Source organism: Halichoerus grypus, chromosome X (assembly GCF_964656455.1).
Source record: "Halichoerus grypus chromosome X, mHalGry1.hap1.1, whole genome shotgun sequence".
NCBI classification, from domain to species: Eukaryota; Metazoa; Chordata; class Mammalia; order Carnivora; family Phocidae; genus Halichoerus; species Halichoerus grypus.
In genome coordinates this window covers 86,183,230-86,207,565 of record NC_135727.1, presented here as the reverse complement: position 1 = coordinate 86,207,565, position 24,336 = coordinate 86,183,230, and the positions used below count along the sequence as shown (strand labels likewise).

Genomic DNA, 24,336 nt, shown 5'->3' with positions numbered 1-24,336 from the left:
CTCAAGTTCAAGAAGCTTTAATATAGATGGAAATGTGAATTGTGATATAACATTATTGTGACTTTAATATAAAATAATAAAGTCACCGTTCAAAAAATGGAGTTACATCATTCTACTTATAGAAAAAGTCCTCTTTGACCTCTCCACTGATCTCTTACCTATTCCCCAGTCCTGGGTAATTATTGCCTTTCTCTGCTCCTAGGTGAAAATAATTGGGGAACTGCAACTTACAAAATTGAGTACAAAGTTTTTCTATTTGTGGCCATACAATGTACAGACCAAGACTAAAAAGACTTCTAGCTTTATCTCTTTTTCTCAGTTCTTTGTTACAGAAAGCTTCAAACATACTCAAAAGTAGAATAGTAAAAGCCCCATGTAACCATCACCAGCTTCAACATACAACATTTTGTCAACTTTGTCTCAGCTATCTACCTCCACACCTTTTTTATCCAAAAATATTTTAAAGCAAATCCTAGGCATCATGTAATTTCACCCATAAAATCTCTAGTTTATATCTCTAACAGATATCATGTCATCATCCCACCTAAAATAATTACTAATAATTCCTTAACATCATCTAAAACCCAGTCCACACTTAAATTTCCCAAATAGTCTAAATGATGTCTTCTTATACTTGGTTTGTTCAAATCAGGATCCAAACAAGGTCCTCACAGTACATGTATGGTGCATTAAAGCTGGCTCATACCAGCTTACAAGAGGCAACTATTACATTTTCAAGAATTTTGCAAGCTGGCTGTTAAACACAGTCATTTACAAAAATTAAATTACATAAGCTTACAATTAAATAAATTATATCAACAACCAAGGTAATAAATACTGAAAATACCAGCCCTTAATTATTTTACTACATTTTACTATTATTTATGCTCTTGAGGTTGTTTATTCTATCTGTATGGTGGATAGATCATATAAATTCCACTGTGTATACCATTTCCAACCCTGCATTCAGTGAGGTCACACTGGTGACTTAAAAAAAAAAACTTAAACTTAAAAGTCATTGTGGGAATATTTAACACCAAGGAAATCAGCAAATGCTAGAAATCAGTGCTTTTTCTTTTTCAGAGAATCAGTTATTAAACATTTACCTGCTCACCACTACTTTAAGTCTCTTGTATTCTTTAACAGTCCCTCCCCTTTTGCTTTCATGAAATTGATTTGTTGGAGAAACTAGGTCATTTGTCCTACAGAATGGCCCACATTCTGGATATTAGCCTTATTTCTAGTCTCCCTACACAAATATCTCCAGAGTCAGATTTAGGGTCAAAATCCACCATTGTGGATCCACATGTAGCTGTGTGAACTTGGGCAAGTCACAACCTCTGGTTCTCAGTCTCATCATTAATAAACTGAAGATAGTGCCATCTTGTAGGGATTTAAATATGAAAGCATGCAGTATACAGCATGCATTTAAAAAGGGTACCTATTAATATCAGTTACTTTGAACACTTTGACAATCTCTTTCTTGGCCTATTCTAGAGCCACCCAACTGGATATGAAACAGACCTATTTTGAACTATCCTAAGACTTTGTTTTTATCTCCCTTACATCCCTTACTCTATTCCTATCCTCTTATGTTTATAGCTATTTGTGAATTTATCCATACTAAAAATGCAAGCTCTTTGTGGGTAGCAAACACTTCTTATTCATCTTTACATTCCTTGCAATTTGTAATGTAAAAAAATACCCATAACAGGGAATCAAATACTGTAGCTGAGGAACAATATTTTGAATGCTCTTTTAGAACCAGAAACCTTCCAAACCATTTAGTCAATCTTCATTATTCAGCTTTGAAAAAATAGTATCTACCTAATAAATCTAAAAATTATTTACAAACAAGTGGATATAGATGATATGTCTGTACATTTACCCAAAGATAATAATACAGAACATTTTATGTGACCCCAATAAAGTATAGGTATATAGCATAAATCTAAAGCTTGTTTCATTACAATTATGTTAAATTTAGCACTGTTATATAGCACTAAACCAAAATTAGTTTTAAGCTGACTTTACCAACTTCAACATGAAATGTGACAATCTAGGAAGTAAAAAGAATAAAGTTATACCTACGCTAGTTACTTTACGGTATATTTGAGCTGCATTCTGGCACTCAGAGTAAGGGTACTCTGAAGTAGCCATTTCCAGCATACACATTCCAAAAGCATAGACATCTACAGATTCATCGTAGTGCTCTTCATACATCTCTGGGGCCATAAACTCAGGAGTCCCTACAAAATAACACCACATCCACATCTTTATTAAAAAGAAAAATGTATCCACCAATATCACATTCCCTTTGCCATAAGGATTACCTGAGTTAATTTCTGCTCCCTAAACCATTTTATAAATATAAAATTTGCAGAATACTTGCTACACCTATATAAAGTACTTAAGGAATTTCCTTAACTTTCTATACTGATAAAGTACAATTTGTAATGCTCAAGATTAGGTAACGATTACTAAAATCTGTTTTTATTTCTATCTTCTTTATAAATTTTTCTAAACTAAATTAGTAAATCCTCTTTAAGTCTTCAGAACTTTTTAATGATCTTTAATATATCCCACAAAAGAAATACACTAGGATGTCTCTGAAATAAGTCAATATGTAATAGATATTTCAAAGCAAATTCACATTCTAGTCCAGGAGTCAGCAAACTTCTCTGTAAAGAAGCAGACAGTATTTCAGACACAACTACTCAACTCCGCTACTGTAGTGCAAAAGCAGCCACAGACAATACATAAATGAGTGGGTATAGCTGTGTTCCAATAAAACTTTATTTACAAAAATAGGCAATGGGGCCAGATTTGGCTCATGGGCCATAGTTTGCTGATCCCTATTCTAGACATACACAGTTAACAAAATCTCTCTTTATCCAACCAATAAACTATAAACTATTTAATCACCAATGACACTCTTAGCAAATGATGTTCGCATTAAGGTGGCTAGGCCTAGATCACCAATCTTCACAGATCCAGTGGGTCCCGTGATGAAAATATTGTCACACTTCAGATCCCGGTGAATAATGGGAGGAGTCCTAGTGTGCAAGAACTGCAACCCCTTTAAAATTTGCCTGCACCAGCTCCTTAAGACCTTTGGTTTCATGACTTTAAATCGTTTTAAGTACCTACACAAAGAAACAAAAGACCACATGTAAACAAACATACCTAGCTTATTATATGAGCACTATTAAGGGTAAATCATGTAAGCTGGCTGGTATTGTAAGTACTATGCTTGCCATCACTGAGTTGTTTTCTATTCTCTGTTATAGAAAAGCAATTTTTAAATCTAAGGCTTCATTCTTAGAGAAGACATCCTGCCAAGTTTAGCATTTTTCAGCATTTTTAATTCAAAACAAGAATCATTCTAATCAGAGTAACCTTTTGTGGAAAGGTAGCACAATTTTAAAAAGAAAGTCCTTCTACACTTTCTAATAACTGCTTATATAAGGTCATCAGAGGGTTTAACTATGTAAAATTTTAGTGCAAAGATGCTAGGAAACAGAAAAAGTATATTCCACATTTAATACTTATAGTGATTACACCATCAAATGAAAAACTGTAGTCAGAAATAAAACAATAAACTATAATTATATAGTACTGCTCAGTAGATATATGAATGTGGCCACACCCTTGATCTTCCATTATTTTTACAAAATGACATTACTCCTAATTCTAAAATTTTATGCTATCCCACAAATATTCATTTCTCAATACTGTATTTTCTAACAAACTTCATTAACATCCTAAACTTTTTAACCTGCCCTGAAGCAGTCACTAGATTCAGATGCTACCAATTCTTTAATCAAATAGTGTTATTTTATAAACAACTTTTATTACTCTTGAAAATTATTTCCAAAAAAACTTCATTGGCACTATCAGAGTCAACTTACGTCTTTAAAGTTCCTGATGTCATAAGTTCAGTCACCAATACAATACATTTCTTTCCTTTTAATATAGACTCCCAGGAATCATAAAATCGAACTATATTGGGATGTTGGAGACCCTTTAACATTTCTGCTTCTTCCTTGAACCTTTGCTGCTCAGCTTTGGTTAATTTCCGATCCTGAAATGGAATAAGAAATTCCAAATTAGAGTCTAGAAATTCTCATGCACATTTGTAACATCACTCAAATGTGTGCTTTATTCTGTTGTTTTCATTTATGTATGTATTTATTTTCACCTGTCAATTTTTTTCTCAGGACCTATATAATCACTGATATATTTTATTAGGTGGATACTTTTGACTCCTCCCATTCAACAATGCAGCAGCTGTCATAGTTCATAACTATATTATAAACCCACCTGCAAAATAAATCAATACCTTAAAATCAATACCTCATATGATAACTAAACATTCTGTGGTAATCATTTCATAATATATACATATATCGAATCATTATGTTGTGTACCTTAAACTTATACATTGTTATATGTCAATTATACCTCAATAAAACTGGAAAAATAAATAAAATTTCCTTTGCTGGAAAAGAAAAACAATGTATCAAAATGAAAAAAGTAATAATCAAACAAATAGGAAGTTTCCCTAAATCCCTGAATTTCCACATCTAGAGGATCTATAACATCAGGGCAGGAATAATCAAAATGTTAGACATGCAGACATTTATTCTGGTTAAATATCTGAATTGCCAACATATTTCCAGACAGAAATACAAAATTACCATCCAGTAAAACACCTTTAAACAGGAATTGGACCGCTAATCTGCTACATTAAATGCTAGAAGTCAAAGGAGCAATGTTTACAGAATTCTGAGGGAGGACTGTAACCCTAAAACTCTGAATCCAGACAAGCTACCAATCAAATTTATAAGGGAAAAATAAACACATTTTCATGAAAACAAGGACCCAAAGTATACCATACCACACACCCTTTCTGAAAATATTACTCAAAGAAATTCAATACAAATGTGGCCAAATAACATCATTAGAAAAGGAGAGTGTGGCATACAATAAACAGCATGAAATTTCCAATAATGCTTACTTAGAGTCAAGACTAAGTAATCATGGTTAATGTGGTTATTAAAATTGAATGAATTTTCTAAACAATAATTAAAATAGAAGATATATAATGGAAAAGGAAAGTCTAAAATTAAAACTCCAGATGATCACTGGGTGTTATATGTAAATGATGAATCACTAAATTCTATACCTGAAACTAATATTACACTGTATGTTACATAACTAGAACTTAAATAAAAATTTGAAACTACAAAAAATTAAATTAATTTTTTTAAAAAACTAAGAAAAAGAAGAATAAAAGCAATTTTTGTCTTCTGCAAGCAGGAGCAGGAAAGGAAGGAATGACAGAACTATTTTAAGTCTTGATTCTGACAGAGAAATAATCAAGTATTCTAGTTAAAAATTTAGGTATGATTTTCATTTCAAGATGACTGACAACATATTAAATTAATTCCCTTTTCTTCCTAAATCCCACCAAAATGACAAAATAAATATAAAAACAAATCCATAGTAGTATTGGAAATATGAGAAGGGTTCAAACAAAAGATTTTTTAAAGATAAAAAAATATATGCATTGATAGAATATACTTTTATGAAACTCAAGAGAGTAGAAGAAATGGTAACTTGATAGACACAAAAGACTTCCATTAAAGGGTTTTGGTTTTTTTTTTTTTTAACAAAAATAAACTATTGGACTTCATCAAAATAAAAATCTCCACAGCAAAGGAAACAATCAACAAAACTAAAAGGCAAACTACAGAATGGGAGAAGATATTTGCAAATGACACATCTGATAAAGGGTTAGTATCTAAACTGTATAAAGAACTTATCAAACTCAACACCCAAAAAACAAATAATCCAGTTAAAAACTGGGCAGAAAACATGACTAGACATTTTTCCAAAGAAGACATAGAGATGGCCAAGAGACACGAAAAGATGTTCAACATCACAGATCATCAGGGAAATACAAGTCCAAATTACAATGAGATATCACATCTGTCAGAATGGCTAAAATCAACAACACAGGAAACAACAGATGTTGGTGAGGATGTGGAGAAAGGGGAACCCTCTTGCACTGTTGGTGCAAATGCAAACTGGTGCAGCAACTCTGGAAAACAGTATGGAGATTCCTCAGAAAGTTAAAACTAGGACTACCCTATGATCCAGCAATTACACTACTAGGTATTTACCCAAAGCATCCAAAAATACTAATTCAAAGGGATACATGCACCCTGATGTTTATAGCACATTATCTACAGTAGCCAAATTATGGAAACAGCCAAGTGTCCATCAATTGATGAATGGATAAAGAAGATGTAGTGTGTGTGTGTATATATATATATATATATACATACATACACATTGTGTATATACACATACACAACAGAATATTATTCAGCCTTAAAAAGAATGAAATCTTGCCATTTGCAACAATATGGATGGAGCTAGAGAGTATTATGCTAAGAGAAATAAGTCAGTCAAAGAAAGACAAATACCATATGATTTCACTCATATGTGGAATTTAAGAAAGCAAACAAATGAGCAAAGGGAAAAAAGAGAGAGAGAGAGGCAAACCAAGAAACAGACTCTTAACTATAGAGAACAAACTGATGGTTTACCAGAGGGGAGGTGGGTGAGGGGAATGGGTTAAATAGGTGATGGGGGTTAAGGAGTGCACTGGTTGTGATGAGCACCTGGTGTTATATGAAAGTGTTGAATCACTATACTGTACACCTGAAACTAATATTTTAAAAAAAATTTTTTTGAAGATTTTATTTATTTATTTGCCAGAAAGAGAGACAGAGAGAGAGGGAACACAAGCAGGGGGAGTGGGAGAGGGAGAAGCAGGCTTCCCACTGAGCAGGGATCCCAACGCGGAACTTGATCCCAGGACGCTGGGATCATGACCTGAGCCGAAGGCAGACGCCCAACTGACTGAGCCACCCAGGTGTCCCTGAAACTAATATTATACTGTACGCTAACTAACTGGAATACAAAGAAAAACTTGAAGGGGCTCCTGGCTGGCTCAGTCAGAAGAGCATGTGACTCTTGATCTTGGGGTCATGAGTTTGAACCCCATGTTGGGTGTAGAGATTACTTAAATAAATACATATTTTTTAAAAGAAGAACAAAAGGGAAAACTTTTTAAAAAGAGGGTTTTTTTTTTTTTAAAGACTTCATGATAACCCTAATAAAGCAGCACATCAGAGCTGTGGCAATTTCATTTTTGGTTACTTTATACACATTATTCCTTGATGTGTATAAAGAAATATGTAAAGAGACATTCAGTGCAGCATGGTTTGTAACTGTGAAAATTAGAAACAACCAAAATGTCAATAATAAAGTTTATTATATGCCAGGTACTGCTCTAATTTTTTTAATATATTAATACATTTAGTCCCACAACAATCCTTTAAGATAGGCATTACTACTGTCATCTCCATTTTGCAAATAAAGAAGCCGAGGTTAAGATAATTAGGTAACCCGCCCAGTATCAAATGGGCTAAACATGGGTTATAGCCAAACAGCCAAATAACAATTAAAAGAATGAGGTAGATCTATGTGTATAGATCTAATGTGGATAGATCTCTAAGACATACTGCTGAGCAAAAAAAAAAAGGCACTCTGAAAAAATTACAATATGATAATTTGTACATAAAAAAAGAACCATCCTGAACAATGCTACATTTTCTAGTACATATTTAAATGCATAGATAAAGGACGAGATAGATACACAAATGAGTAGCTACAATTATATCTGGAAGGGAGAAGACTGGCATGCAGGTCTTTTCTTCAGATGATGACCATATGGTACACCTCATAGTCACTCAGCAATATCTTTTACTTTACTCAGTATCTTTTATGTGAATATCTAAAGTTTAGTCTCCTAAGACTTTTTTATATTTAACTTTCTAATCCATCTGGAGTTTCCTGTACATGCAGTCTTTTCATCTAGATGGTTAATCGGTTGTACTAGCACCGCTTAAACTACTCTTTTCTCACTGACTTGAGGAACATGTTTGTTGTATACTGTTTCTAGTAATACTGGGTTCTGCTTCCTTTCACTAATCTGTCCATGCCTATGATAGTGGCTTTCAGTATGTGTAATGACTGATAAGGCAAATCACTTCCCTATTCATTATTTTCTTGGCTTTCTCATCTTTTTATGTTCCATATAAAAACATTAAGATCATTTTTCCAGTTAAAATAAAAGACTCACTTGGAATCTAACTGGAATTATATTAAATATAGAGACATTAATTTGGAGAAAACTGGCATCTAAAAAGCCATCTAAGAACATAGTATATATCTTTCCATTTGTCCAGAGTTCCAGTAAGGTTCTCTGGGGGAATGGGAGAGTGAGGAGAAAGAGCTGATACTCTAGCTTATTTTTTCCTGAACCACATATTTAATTTTAATTTATTAAAAAATTTTCACTTAGTAAAACTGATTCTTTCTGGTGTACAGTTCCATGAGTTTTGACAAATGCATAAAGTTGTATAACCACTGCCACAATTTAAATACAGAATGATTCCATCAATTCCACCCGCCCTCCCCCCATACACACAAATTCCCTTGCACCATCCATTTCTAGTCAAACCCTCTTCTTACCCTTAAACTCTGGAAACCACTCATCTATTTATTATTCTTATAATTTTGCCTTTTCTGGAAAGTCCTATAAATGGGAAGAAATTATACATAGCCTTTTGAGTCTGGCATCTTGTACTTAGCATAATATCTTTTAGATTGATCCATATTGTTGTATCAATATTCTGTTGCTTTAAATTGTTGAATAGTATTCCACCTATGAATATATCACCATATGTTTATCCATTCCCAGATGAAAAACATTTGGGTATTTTCCAGTTTGGGGCAATTACAATTACAAATAAAACCACTATAAACATTCATGTACAACTGTGTGAACATAGGTTTTCTTGGATAAATGTCTCAAGTGGGACTGAAGGGTCATATGGTATGTTTAACTATGTAAGAAACTGACAAAGTGCCAAAATGGTTCTACCATTTTGTATTCTCACCAACAATGTATTAGAGTTTCTCCGCATTATCCTTACTAGCAGTTGGTCCTGCCAGGATTTTCTTTAATTTGGTTGGTTTTTAGCCATTCTAGTAGGTGTATTGGGGTATCAGATTATGGTTTTAATTTTCATTTCCCTAATGATTAATGAGGGTGAGCATCTTTCTGTGGGCTTACTTGCCATTCATCTATCTTCTTTGGTGAAATGTCTGTTCCAATCCTTAATCCATTTTTTAATTAGGTTGTTTTAGCTTATTGTTGAGTTTTGAGAGCTCTTTATAGATTCTGGATACAAGTCCTTTGTCACATATGTGATTTAAAAATATTCTCTGCCGCTCTGGATTATCTTCTCATTCCCTTAACAGTGTCTTTAATAGCGCAAAATATTTTAAGTTTGTTCAACTCCAATTTATTGATTTTCTTTTATAGATCATGCTTTCACTGTTATATCCAAGAACTCTTTGCTTAACCAAAAGTCAAAAAGATTTTCTCAGGTTTTCTTATAGAAGTTTTAGTTTTATGTTTTACACTTTTAGGTCTATGATCTATTTTAAGTTAAATTTTGTATAACACGTGAAAATTAGGTGAAGGCTCATTTTTTTTTAGTATGCATGTATAATTACTCAAGCACCTTTTGTTGAAAAGACCATCCATTCTATGCTGAATTGCCAATGTATCTTTTTTAAAAATCATTTGACCGGGTGTGCCTGGGTGGCTTAGGTCATGATCCCGGGGGTCCTGGGATTGAATTCCGCATCTGGCTCCCTGCTCAGTGGGGGGTCTGTTTCTCCCTCTCTCTCCCTCTCCCCCTGCTTGTGCGCACTCTTTCTCTCTCTCTCTCAAATAAATAAATAAAATCTTTAAAAAATAAAATAAAAATCACTTGACCATATCTGTTTGGGTCTATTTCTAAACTCTGTTCTGTCCCACTTACCTGTGTGTCTTTTTGCCAATACCAAACATGTCTTAATTACTATACCCTTGGAGTAAGTCTGAAAATCAGGTAACGTGAATTCTTTACACTTCTTTATCAAATTTGTTTTAGCTATTCCAGTTCTTTGCCTTTCCATATTAATTTTATTTATTTTTTATTATGTTATGTTAATCACCATACATTACATCATTAGTTTTTGATGTAGTGTTCCATGATTCATTGTTTGCGTATAACACCCAGTGTTCCATGCAGTACATGCCCTCTTTAATACCCATCACCAGGTTAACCCAACCCCCAGGCCCCCTCCCCTCTAGAACCCTCAGTTTGTTTCTCAGAGTCCATAGTCTCCCATGGTTCGTCTCCCCCTCTGATTTCCCCCCCCCTTCATTCTTCCATATTAATTTTCAAATCAGTTTGTCAACAACTACAAAAATTCCCATTGGGATTTTGATGTAATTTGTCTTGAATTTCTAGGTCATATGGAGAAAACTGACATCTTAATATTAAGTCTTCCAATCAACCAATCCATTTATTTGGATCTTCTTTGACTTCTTTTATCAATTTTTTTTTCAGCACACAGATACTGCACATACTTTATATATACTTAATTATTTTTTTGGTGCTACTGTAAATGGTATTTTTAAAATAACAATTTTGGGCGCCTGGGTGGCTCAGTTGGTTAAGCGACTGCCTTCGGCTCAGGTCATGATCCTGGAGTTCCAGGATCGAGTCCCGCATCGGGCTCCCTGCTCAGCGGGGAGTCTGCTTCTCCCTCTGACCCTCCTCCCTCTCATGCTGTCTCTTATTCTCTCTCTCTCAAATGAATAAAATCTTTAAAAAAATTTAAAAAATAAAAAAATAACAATTTCATGGTAGCATTTTTATACACTAATAATAAAGTAGTAGAAAGAGAAATTAAGAAAACAATTCTATTTGTAATTGCACCAAAAAGAATAAAAGACCCAGGAATAAACTTAATCAAGGAAGTGAAAGATCTTGTACACTGAAAACTATAAAACATTGGCAAAAGAAATTGAAGATGACACAAACAAATGGAAAAATACCCCATGCTCACAGATTGGAAGAATTACTATTGTTAAAATGCTCATACCACCCAAGCGATCTACAGATTCAATGCAATCTCTACCAAAATACCACCAACATTTTTCACAGAACGAGAGCAAAAAAATCCTAAAATTTTTATGGAACTATAAAAGACCCTAAATAGCCAAAGAAATCTTGAGAAAGAAAAATAAAGCTGGGGGTATCACAATTCCAGATTTCAAGATATACCACAAAACTGTTGTAATCAAAACAGTACGGCACTGGCACAAAAACAGACACAGATCAACAGAACAAGATAGGGAGCCCAGAAATAAATCTACACTTCTATGGTCAAATAATCTATGACAAAGGAGGCAAGAATATACAATGGGAAAAAGACAGTCTCTTCAATAAATGGTATTGGAAAAACTGGACAGCTACATGCAAAAGAATGAAACTGGACCCCTTTCTTACACCATACACAAAAACAAACTCAAAATGGAGTAAGGACCTAAATGTGAAACCTGAAACCATAAAAGTCCTAGAAGAGAGCACTGGCAGTAATTCCTCTGACATTGGCCATAGCAACATTTTTCTAGATGTCTCCTAATGCAAGAGAAACAAAAACAAACTATTGGGGCAACATCAAAATAAAAAGCTTCTGCACAGCAAAGAAAACCATCAATAAAAAAGTCAACCTACTAAATGGGAGAAGATATTTTCAATGATATATCTAATAAGTAGCTAATATCTGAAATATATAAAGAATTCATATAACTGAACACCAAAAAAAATCAGATTTAAAAAATGGCTAGGGGTGCCTGGGTGGCTCAGTCAGTTAAGCGTCCAACTTTTGATTTCAGATACGGTTATGATCTCAGGGTCATGAGATCAAGCCCCATGTCCAGCTCCGCACTCAGCAGGGAGTCGGCTTGGGATTCTCCCTCTTCCTCTGCCCCCCTTGCTCGCTCTTTCTAAAATAAATAAATCTTTTAAAAAAAATGGCTAGAGAATCTGAACACTTTTCCAAAGAAGACATACAGATGGCCAACAGACACATAAAAATATGCTCAATATCACTCATTATCAGGGAAATGCAAATCAAAATCACACTGAGATATCACCGTAAACCTGTCAGAACAGCTATAGAAAAAACAACAAGAAATAACAAGTGCTGGTGAGAATGTGGCAAAAAAGGAACCCTCATGCACTGTTGGAAGGAATGTAAATTGATGCAGCCACTCTGGAAAACAGTATGGGGGTTCCTCAAGATATTAAAAATAGAAATACCATATGATCCAATTAATTCCACCATTGGGTATTTACCCCCCAAAATTAAAACACTAATTCAAAACTATATATGCAACCCTATGTTTACTTCAACATTATTTACAACAGCCAAGATATGGAAGCAACCTAAGTGTCTGTCAATAGAGGAATGGATAAGGAAGATGTGGTATATATATTTACAATGGAATATTATGCAGCCACAAAAAGGGTGAGATAGTGCCATTTGAGACAACATGGATGGACCTGTTTATTTTCTTATTGATTTTGCTAAGACATCCACAACAATATTGAAAAAAATAATGGTGTAACAGTTATCACTGCCTTTTATTGTATTTTAATAAAAAGTTTTATTCTCACAGCTTACAACATCTATTGCTTTGTTATTGTTTTTGCAAGTAGTTTAACATGTTGAAGTAATTCCCTTACATTCCTACGTTACTTTTATTTTTTAATTAGGAATGGCTGCTGAATTTTATCAAATGTTTTCCCAGCACCTACTGATGTGATCATACGATTTCTTGATAGGTTCCTGATATAGAACTATTCTTAAAATCTTTAAGGCCTACCTAGTTCCAGCACATTATTCTTTTGATCCACTGGTGAATCCTATTTGCTAATATTCTGCTAAGGATTTTAACATCTATATTAATATGGAGATTAGGTTATAGTTTTCTTTCTTTGTACAATATAAGGATTCGTATTGAGATTACATTGGCTTCATGAAATTAAGTGGGGTTAAATAGTTTTAACATTGGAATCACTTGTCTTTTAAAGGTTACCTAGAAATCGGGCTCTGGACTTACTTGCTTCTAATGTTTTTTTATGTTTTTAAATTATAAAAAAATTAAAGCATAAAGAATAATGTATAATAACCAGCTCTGTTGAATTTTAACATTTTGCCAAATTTACTTCCATTTTAAACAAAACATTAGAGACATAGTTGAAGTCCCCTAGATATCCCTTCTTGATTCTATCCCCTTCCTTCCCATCACAGAAGTAACCACTATCTGAATTAGGTTTTTAATCCATGCATGTTTTAAAAATATTTTTATTATATGTTTGTATCCATAAGCAATATAGTTTTACAAGTGTTAAAGCTTCATAGAGGTGGTTATCATGTGTTATGTTCCTTTTGCAAATTATTTTGTTTGATATTACATTTTTTGTATTTATCTACTTTGATATGTATAACAGTTCCAGTTTATTTATTTTAACTCTTGCATAGTATCTCATTATATAGTTCTACCACAAGTTATCCATTTACCCATTGATGGACATTTGAGTTGATTCAAGTTTTCTCTATTATAAACAATGCTGCATTGCATTGGATGCCTCCTTATCCAAGTATTAACAACAACAAAAAAGAATTTAAATCACCTTTCTATAATAACTGGCCTATTCAACTTTTCTACTTTTTCTTGGGTACATTTTGGGTTATATTTTGTTTAGGAGCAATCCATTAGTTAAGATTTAAAATGTAACAATGTTATAGGTAGAATCTAGATGGTGGATATAATAGATGTTCTAGGCAAGTCTTTCAACTTTGCTCTATATTTGAAATGTTTCATACTAAAATGTTGAGAAAATTTTGTTGACAAAGTTGCACATTATGTTCTCTTCTACTTCTTTGACTCTTTTCCAGGGCATGGCTATATTTCATTTGTCATTTCTTCGCTCATGTATTTTTGCCCTCTTTATTTTTCTTCATCAGGTTCATTAATTACTTTTCAGAAAGCAAAAATGGGTAGAATTTATTTATCCTATTTTTAGGTTTATAATTTTTTATTAATTTCAGTTATCTTTAATTCCCTCTTCCTTTATTTTGCTTTATTTTGTTATCTCCCTAATGTCTCAAGAGTACCATATCTCTTCTAGTTAGTATTCATTAATAATGAAGACATTTTAGGTGGTCAATTTTCTTCTGGGTTATCGCTTTTGCAATGACCCACAAATTTTGTCATAATGTCCTCTTTTTCATTGCTTTCTGGGTAGTTTATAATTACAGTTTTGAGTCTCTCCTCAATCCAAAATTTGTCTAGAAGTATGATTTCTGATTTCCAGTTAAGAATCTTTTGGTTATTTGTTCATTATTTCTACTTTTACTAATACAGAATATAAAATCTCTTCTCTTTAACTTAATGTTTTTTTAGGCCACATAATTTGACCAACTTTTTTTTTTTAGATTTTATTTATTTATTTATTTATTTGAGACACAGAGATAGAGAGTGAGTGAGCATGAGCAGGGGGAGAGACAGAGGGAGAGGGAGGAGCAGGCTCCCTGCTGAGCCAGGAGCCCGATGTGGGGCTTGATCCCAGGACGCTGGGATCATGACCTGAGCCGAAAGCAGACGCTTAACCCTCTGAGCCACCCAGGTGCCCCTAGATTCTATTTATTTGAGAGAGCACGAGAGAGAAAGCACGAGACAGGGAAGCGTCAGAGGGCAAAGCAGGCCCCCGCCGAGCAGGGAGCCAGATGTGGGGCTCGATCCTAGGATTCCGGGATCATGACCTGAGCCGACTGAGCCACCCAGATGCCCCTGACCAACTTTTTAATAAAAATGTATATTCTTCCTTTGAAGGATGTAAAGTACTATATATCCATCAAATGAAGTTTGTGAATTATATTATCTAGTTCTTCTGTGTTTTTTCACTTTTTGTCTACTAGATCTGTCCTATTTTGAAATAATAGGGCCTGGAATCTCCTACTATAGCCATATATTTATCCATTTTCCTTGAATCTATTACAGGTTCTTTTTAAATTACTAACCAAAATATTTTTTGTGCCTATGGCTCTTTTATATATCTTCTTAAACTGTGAAATAAATAATTTCATAAAATTCTGTTCAATGCTTTAACTTTACTTCCTTCCTTCTGTGACAGATATTAATATTGCCACTCCTGCTTTCTCTTTCTTGTTCATACCTTTACTTTACCTTTCTTTACCACTGTCTTAAGTATGTTTTTAGTAAACAACACGTGGGTTTTGTCTTTTAACCTAATCTGACAGTCTCAGTTTTTTAACAAGCAAATGTAATAGGAACATATTTGATTTAGCACATGATATACTTAAATTTACTCCTTCTATCTTATTGTAGGTTGTTTATATATTTTACTTTTTGTTTCCTTTATTTCTATTAACTTAGAAATATATTACATTTTTTCATTTGCACAAGTGGTTAGCTTCCTTTTCCTGACACTCAAAATAAAACACCAATAAACTAATTCAGCAAAGTTGCAGGATACGAAATCACATTCAAAAATCAGTTGTGTTTCGGGGCGCCTGGGTGGCTCAGTCGTTAAGCGTCTGCCTTCGGCTCAGGTCATGATCCCAGGGTCCTGGGATCGAGCCCCGCATCGGGCTCCCTGCTCGGCAGGAAGCCTGCTTCTCCCTCTCCCACTCCCCCTGCTTGTGTTCCTGCTCTCGCTCTCTCTCTCTGTCAAATAAATAAATAAAATCTTAAAAAAAAAAAAAATCAGTTGTGTTTCTATGCACTAAAATTAATAACCCAAAAAGGAAATTAAGAAAACAATCCATTTACAATAGCATCAAAAAGAATAAAATATGTAGGAAGAAATTTAATTACGGAGGTAAAAGACTTTAACACTGAAAACTACAAAACATTGCTAAAATTAAAGAAGACATAAATAAATGGAATTTAATGGCTGGAAGACTTAATATTGTTAAGTGTTAATGCCAAAGGAGACCTGCAAATTCACTGCAATCCCTATCAAATTCCCAGTGAGGGGTGCCTGGATGGCTCAGTCAGTTAAACAGCTGCCTTCAGCTCAGGTCGTGATCTCGGGGTCCTGGGATCGAGCCCTGTGAAGGACTCCCTGCTCAGCGAGGAGTCTGCTTCTCCCTCTGCCCCTCCCTCTGCTTGCTCTCTCTCTCAAATAAATAAAATCTTTTAAAAAATCCCAATGACATTTTCTGCAGAAATTAAAAAAAAAACCCATCCTAAAATTCATGTGGAATCTCGAAGCATAGAGTTAACAAAAGAAAAATAAACTGCACTTACTCAAAATTTAAAACTTTTGTACATCAAAAGCACTATTAAGAAAATGAAAAGATAATCCACAGCATGGGAGAAAATATTTGCAATTCATATATCTGATAAGGGATTAATACTCAGATCATATAAAGAACTCCTACAACTCAACAACAAAAAGACAAACAACCCAGTTTAAAAATTGGTAAAGGACTTGAATATTTATTTCTCCAAAGAATGAAATATAAATTGACAATAAGCACATGAAAAAAGGCTCAACATCACTAGTCACTAGGAAAATGCAAATCAAAACCAGAATGAGATAGCACTTCACATCCATTAGGATGGCTATTTAAAAACACAAACAACAAAAAACAAAAACAGAAAATAACAAGAATTGGCAAGGATGTAAAGAAATTGGAACCTTTGTGCATTGCTGGTAGGAATGTAAAATGGTGCAGCCACTGTGGAAAACAGTATGGCAGTTCCTGAAAGATTAAACATAGAATTACTAAAAATAAATAAATAAATAAATAAACAAACAAACAAACAGAATTACTATATGATCCATCAATTCCACTTCTAGATATATACCAAAAAGAATTAAAAGCAGGGACTTAAACAGATATTTGTACACCAATGTTCATAACAGCATTATTCACAACAGCCAGAAGAAACAACACAAATGTACATCAATGGATAAATGGATAAAACAAATGTGGTATATACATACAATGAAATACTATTCAGCCTTAAAAAGGAATGAAATTCTAATACATGCTACAACATGGATGAAACTTGAAAACATTATGCTAGGTGAAATAACCCAAACACAAAAGGAGAAATATTGTGTGATTCCACTTTTACGAGGTACCTAGAATAGGCTAGGCTAATTCACAGAGGCCAAAAGTAGAATAGTGGTTACCAAGGGCTGGGAGAGTGGGGAAGGGGAAATTATTGATTAATGGGTATAGAGTTTCAGTTTGGGATAATTAAAAGTTCTGGAGATGGGAGGTGGTAATGGCTGTACAACAACGTGAATATACATAATGCCACTGAATTATTCACTTAAAATGGTTAAAATGGTAAATTTTTAAAATATTTCATTTATTATTTATTTGAGAGAGAAAGAGCAAGTAAGGCGAGGAGGACAGGGAGAGAGACAAGCAGCCCCGACATGGGGCTCAAGCTCAGGACCCTAAGATCATGGCCTGAGCTGAAAAATCAAGAGTTGGACACTTAACCGACTGAGCCACCCAAGCGCCCCTAAAATGGTAAATTTTAATGTTATGTACATTTTGCCACAAGAAAAATTATTTCAAGAAAGAGTAAAGGGGTGCCTGGGTGGCTCAGTTGGTTGAGCATCTGACTTTGGCTTAGGTCGTGATCTCGGGGTCCTGGGATCAAGCCCTGCGTCAGGGTCCTTGCTCAGCAAGTAGTTTGCTTGTCCCTTTCCCTCTCCCCTGCCCCTCCCCGCTTGTGCGTGCACGCTCTCTCACTCTCTCTCTCTCAAATAAATAAATAAAATTTTAAAAAAAGAGTTAAGGAACTCATACATTATTTGTCTTTCTCTGACTTATCTCACTTAGCATAATGCCTTCAAGGTCTATCCATGTTGTCATAAATGGCAGGGTTTCCTTCTTTCTCATGGCAAAATAATATTCCATTGTGTACATCTAAATAATATTCCATTGTGTATATATATGCTTCACATCTTTATCCATTCATCTGCTGACAGACACCTAGGTTGTTTCCATATCTTGGCTATTGTGAATAATGCTGCAATGAACATGGGTATGCAGATATCTCTCTGAGATACAAACACTGTGTGATATCATTTAAATGTGGAATCTAGGGGTGCCTGGGTGGCTCAGTTGGTTAAGCATCTGACTTCGGCTCAGGTCATGATCCCAGAGACCTGGGATTGAGCCCCACGCTCTGCTCAGCGGGAGTCTGCTTCTCCCTCTCCCTGCCGCTCCCCCTGCTTGTACTCTCTCTCTCTGTCAAATAAATAAAATCTTTAAAAATAAATAAATAAATGTGGAATCTAAAAAATGAATTTGTAAAAATAGAGAGTAGAACAGTGGTTACCAGGGAGTGGGGGAGGGAATTTGAGAGATGTTGTTTAAGGATATAAATGTACAACTAGTAAATAAGTAAGTTCTGAAGATTTAATAGACAACATAGTGATTAGTCAATACTGTTATAAATTTCAAAGTTGCTAAGCAACTAAATCTTAACTGTTTTCAACACAAAAAAATGATAAACATGTGACATGATAAATTGCTAATGCTACTGTAGCAATCATATTGCAATATGTAAGTGTATCAATCCAATATACTGTACACCTTAAACTTACACAATGTTATATGTCAGTTGTATCTGAACCTTTTTTTAAATGCTAAATGAGTTAAGGAACTTAAAGAACAAGAGCAAAGAATACTATACTTAGAAGAGACCTGGAAGTAAGTGTTTATGCTTTTCTGTCTAATCTAAGATGGCTAATTAAGTCCTAACTGTCCCTATAATTAGCTGGAAGTCATCCACTTGTGATAGATCAGCAGATCTGTTCTGAAGAATGATGAATAAATTTTGATGCCCTCTGATTAAATTAGTAGAATACAAGTCTTTCATGTGCCAAACTAAACTACTCCATCTTATCCTTTGATCCTAGGAATCAATAGTCAGCATTAAGAGTAAACAACTTTACAAAATTACAACTGCTGCCCCAGATGTACTGCTGGAGGTAAACTCCACCAAAAAGGGATGGCCAAGATCTTTCAAGGTCCACTTCTAATTCAGTGAGTGGAAAGTAAACCTGCCAATGGAATATATATACAATGGAATATAACTCAGCCATAAAAAAGAATGAAATCTTGCCATTTGCAATGACATGAATGCAGGTAGAAAGTATTATGCTAAGAGAAATAAGTCAGTCAGAGAAAGACAAATACCGTATGATTTCACTCATATGTGGAATTTAAGAAACAAAACAAATGATCAAAGGGGGGGAAAAAAAAGAGGTAAACCAAGAAACAGACTCCAAACTAGAGAACAAACTGATGGTTATCAGAGAGCAGGTGGGTGGGGGGATGGGTTAAATAGGTGATGGGTATTAAGGAGTGCTCTTGTTGTGATGAGCACCAGGTGTTATATGAAGTGTTGAATCACTACATTGCACACCTGAAACTAATATCACACTGTATGTTAACTAACTGGAATTTAAACAAAAACAAAAACAAAACAAAAAAAGAAGCATTTCATTTCCAAAATGTAAACTATAGCCTTATCAGCTATGTCTCTTAATGCAAACACCAACAATGAACGACATAACCAGGTCAGTGGCTATGTGGCTCTGTTTCTGCAAACATGAATGGAAGAAATCATCAACAATGTTATAAAAGCTGTATTATAACTTGTTCAAGTAAGGAAAACCACAATGAAGGTTTCAAAATGGTGCTTAACTTACAAAGCAGTCCATCAACGAGTATTTTGGATAAATATGAAGCCGCTCAGTATTTTATCACTATCATTTATTGAACACTCAACCATGTGCCACGTTTTATAATCATTATCTCTGATCCTCAACATTTTTATTTCTCAAGCTGAACAGGAGGTACACAATTTCCATCATGTTGTTCTTTATTCTATTCTGCATATCAGAAATAGTTCTTTTTGAAAAAGTAAAAAACTAAGGCTCCAAAATGTTAAGCTGCTTAGCTTGCTCAAGATACCCAACTGGCATAGGCAACACTGGAACCCAGGTCTGCCATATTCTGAATCCTGAGTACTTTCTAGTTCATCGCTCTGTTCTCAGAAACAGTCTTCACAGCAGTGACTGCAGATACCTCATTCACAAACCACTTTCCTTGGAGAGACGGTATAGCATCCCAGAACTAAAGCTATATGAAATAAACACACATTTAGGGTAATGATAATTTGTAAGTGGTAATACCAAAGTACTAATCAAGAAATCAGCATGTAATAGTTATAGCCTGGTCACTATTGGCATTTTAAAGCTTTTAGACAGCAATAGTATCAATACCTTTTTAAAAAGTGCTCATCAATGGTAGTCAAGATAGCACATGGAAAAGGTAATGAACCAAATACAGAACCAGGTTCACTTGTCTTCCAGTACTGTTGAACAAAGAGGATGTCCTCATCTAGGCAGGACCTGAGCATACAGTTCATTTGCTTGGTCTATTGTCTTGGCAGAAGAACACACACAGGAACTCCAGTTCCTTTGTTCTGACTCTATTCTTACCAAGCCAGTTTCTGTTTATAATTTAGTGTCCCATGTATCTAGCCTACAGACCAACTAGAACATTTGACCTACCAAATGTATTCCTCATTCTAAATTAATGAATTTGTGTCCTAGATTTAGGCTTTTGAATGAACACGAGTCAGTCTCCCCAACATTTCCAACCACCTCTGGACACTGACAGAAGATGAAGGCCAGATATTGAACCAAGGCAACCCAGCCATTAAATTATTCCTCAGAGGCCCCAGGCCAGGGAGTGTCCTTAAATGACACTATTAAGTATCCCTTGAGCCTTAGGAGTTTAATGTTAAGAACTTTATTTTAAACAGGATCCATTTATGAAACTGTTTGTTCTAAATTGATTAAGAACAAAATGATCTGCTCAAATAACTAATGAGGGGAAAATTCTTAAATCATCTATGCAAATGTTTCATATATATAGTTGATGGATACAAATCCCTGCTCTATCACTTTGGGCAAGTTACTCAATGTATCTAAACCTCAGTTCCACCATGTGAAAACTAAAAATCTCTACTTCATACAACTACTGCGAAGATTAAATAAAATATTCAAATTAAGTACCTATCCAGGTACTCATACAAGTGTATGATTAACATTAATTTTGATAAATGGAAAGTATATGATATCATTAATAATTTAAAATATATTAAAGTTCTTCAACCACAAATTCCCCAATTGTTGGGCTTTCAGAAACGTAACAGTCATACTTTGGAAGAGACCACATAAAACTAAGAGGCAATTCCAATTAATAACTGTAGAAGAGGGGTGCCTGGGTGGCTCAGTTGGTTAAGCGACTGCCTTCAGCTTGGGTCATGATCCCAGGGTCCTGGGATTAAGCCCCACATCGGGCTCCCTGCTCAGCAGGAAGCCTGCTTCTCCCTCTCCCACTCCCTCTGCTTGTTCCCTCTCTTGCTGTGTTTCTCTCTCTCTCTCTCTGTCAATTAAATAAATAAAATATTTTAAAAAGAATAAATAACTGTAGAAGAAATGTGGGAAATAGAAAATCACCATTAGAACACCAAGAGTAATACTTATTACAGGCAAGATACACCAATGTTTGCCAAAACAACTGGGCAAAGTTTGAGGAGAAACAGATACTTGCATAGTCTCAAAGTATCTACTCCTAAGATATTTATTAATCTACAAAGGGAAAAATATTAATTTTACAGTAGAAAAAATCTATTAGCCACCACCCTAAACAAGTGATCAAGGTTATCATCACCAGTAATCTAAACCAACATCATGTACCCCCAGCTATGATGCACTGAGAAGGGTGTATCACTTCTGTGGTATTCTTCCCAAAATCCATAGCCTAAATCTAATCATGAGAAAACATGACAAACTCAAATTAAGGGACATTCTATAAAATAACTGAGCAGTATCTTTAAAAGTTCAAGATCATGAAAAAGAAAAAGAAGGAAAGACTGAAGACTTGCCACAGTTTGGAAGAGACTAAGAGCATGTAACAACTAAATGCAATGTGGGATCCTAAATTGGATCATAACATTGAAAAAGGACATCAGTAGAAAAACTGGTGAAACCCAAATAAGTTCTGGAGTTTAGTCAATAGTTATTATACTAATTTCAATTTCTTAAGTTTTGATAAATGTTCTCTGGTTAAGATATCAACTGAGTGAAGGGCATACCGGAACTTTCTATACTATCTTTGCAACTCTTCGGTTAGTAGCAAATTATCTCAAAATAAAAAGTTAAAAAAAGAAAACTAAGTAGTAAAGGAGTGGTATCCCCATTGCCCGATACTCCCAACCCTACCATTTCCTTCAAACAAACCTATACTTAACAGCCCTTTGATCTTTTCACTAATTCCAATCTCCAAGCCTTCTTACTGACTATAAATTCCCTCTACTGTAAGTTTTATGAAAATAGGGACTGTGTCTGCTTTTCCTCCCCATTATGTCCCTAGCACTTAGCACAGTTCTAACACATATAGAATTGAATATTTATTTGTTGAATGAATGGACAAATGAATGAATTGCAGCTGTGTGTATTGTATTCATTTCCTATTTCTGTTGTAACAAACTGCCACAAATTTAGTGGTTTAAAACAACACAAATTTATTATCTTCTACTTGAGATCAGAAGTCCAAAACGAGTCTCACTAGACTAAAATGAAGGTATTGGCAAGGCTGCATTCCTTCTGCATGCTCTAGGGAAGAATCTGTTTCCTTCTAGCTTTTAAAGTTTTCCCACATTCCTTGGCTCACTGCCCACTTCCATCAATCACATCACTCCAACCTCTGCTTCCATCATCAGATCTTCTTCAGACCATGACCATCCTTCCTCTCTCTAAGGACCTTTGTGATTACCTTTGGCCCGCCCAGATAATCCAGGATAATCTACCCACCACAAAAATCTTTAATCGCATCTACAAAGTCCTTTTTACAATGTAAGGTAACATATCCATAAATTCCAGGGATTAGGACATGGGCATCTTTGGAGTGCAATTATTCAGCCTACTAGATGTATCAATTTGTTCTTTTAGCTATCAAACAGATAGTTCAAAACTAACTCTGAATTGAGAAAATAAACGCTATTTCCCAGATCAAGTCTGTCTCCTGCCACTCTCACCCTTTGTCATTTTATGAAAACATCTGCCTTTGGTTTATACTTGATAAAGTTATGTGACTAGTTTTTAAACAAAGAGACTAGAACATATATATTTAAGCAAGCTTTATCCCTCCTCCCCTTAATGTAATCTTTGTCCATGAGAGTATTCCACTTTGAGGGCTAGGTCAGATGAAGAGACAGGGGAATTAAACTGAGTAACAATATTTTGGGTGTGCCTATATGTAATGAAGCATTTTCTTGTGTGGCTCAAACAGAATCTGGAAACATTTCCAAGAAGGCCATAACAAAAATATTTTGAGAGCAAAAGTATCCCAGAGTGACTACTTTGAACCACAATATTTATTCAGAAACAGAAATTCTAGCATATATTTTTAAAATTTTTCTTTTGAAAATTCAGCTGTTTTCATATTATTATCTAATTCTAATTTTACAATTAAATGTAGGGCTGGTATTGAAAAATATACTTCCCCAAAGTGCTTTTAGATGATGAATAAAAATAAAATGGAAAGAAGTTTCTCCACAATTGTGATAGGTGCTTTGGGCGTGGAAGTATAGATTTTTAGACTGCTACTTCCATTGCATTGCTCTGAATATATTCACTACTATAATGAAAGTGCATTAGAATGCTCACTCAACATGTCAACCTGTTACAGTCAACTGTGTTTTTTTTAAAAAATCTTTCTTTTCAGTGCCATTTTTGGTTCAGTTCAGAAACTATAGCTAGACTCGTTAGATGTCTAGTTGTTAGATGGAGGCCCATTAAGAACTAGAGAGTATAATGCTAAGTGAAATAAGTCAGTCAGAGAAAAATAAATACCATATGATCTCACTCATGTGTGGAATTTAAGAAACAAAACAAACAAGCAAAGGGAAAAAAGAGAGAGGGGAAAACCAAGAAACAGATACTAACTATAGAGAACAAACTGATGGCTACTAGAGGGGAGGTGGGTAAGGGACTGGGTTAAATAGGCGATGGGGATTAAGGAGTGTACTTGTCCTGATGAGCACCGGGTGATGTATGGAATTGTTGAATCACTGTACTGCACACTATATTGAAACTAATATTACACTGTATGTTAACTACATTGGAATTAAAATTTTAAAAATATTTTAATTAAAATTAAAAAGGAGGCCCATTTAATTACGCTGAGAGCACACAATCACGTATCTGA

At 34.6% G+C, this 24,336-nt stretch overlaps 1 protein-coding gene across 4 annotated transcripts in view; it reads right to left on the bottom strand.

The window, feature by feature from the left end:
* Nucleotides 1-24,336, bottom strand: part of WNK3 (WNK lysine deficient protein kinase 3) — a 164,472-nt gene that overhangs the window by 115,031 nt on the left and 25,105 nt on the right. For all 4 annotated transcript variants that reach the window (XM_078065306.1, XM_078065307.1, XM_078065305.1 and 1 more), the window contains 3 exons: nt 3,912-4,084; nt 2,926-3,146; nt 2,092-2,249 (listed from right to left, as the gene is read on the bottom strand). In XM_078065306.1, the coding sequence (XP_077921432.1) occupies nt 2,092-2,249; nt 2,926-3,146; nt 3,912-4,084 (552 nt within the window). The remainder of the gene's footprint in view (nt 1-2,091; nt 2,250-2,925; nt 3,147-3,911; nt 4,085-24,336) is intronic.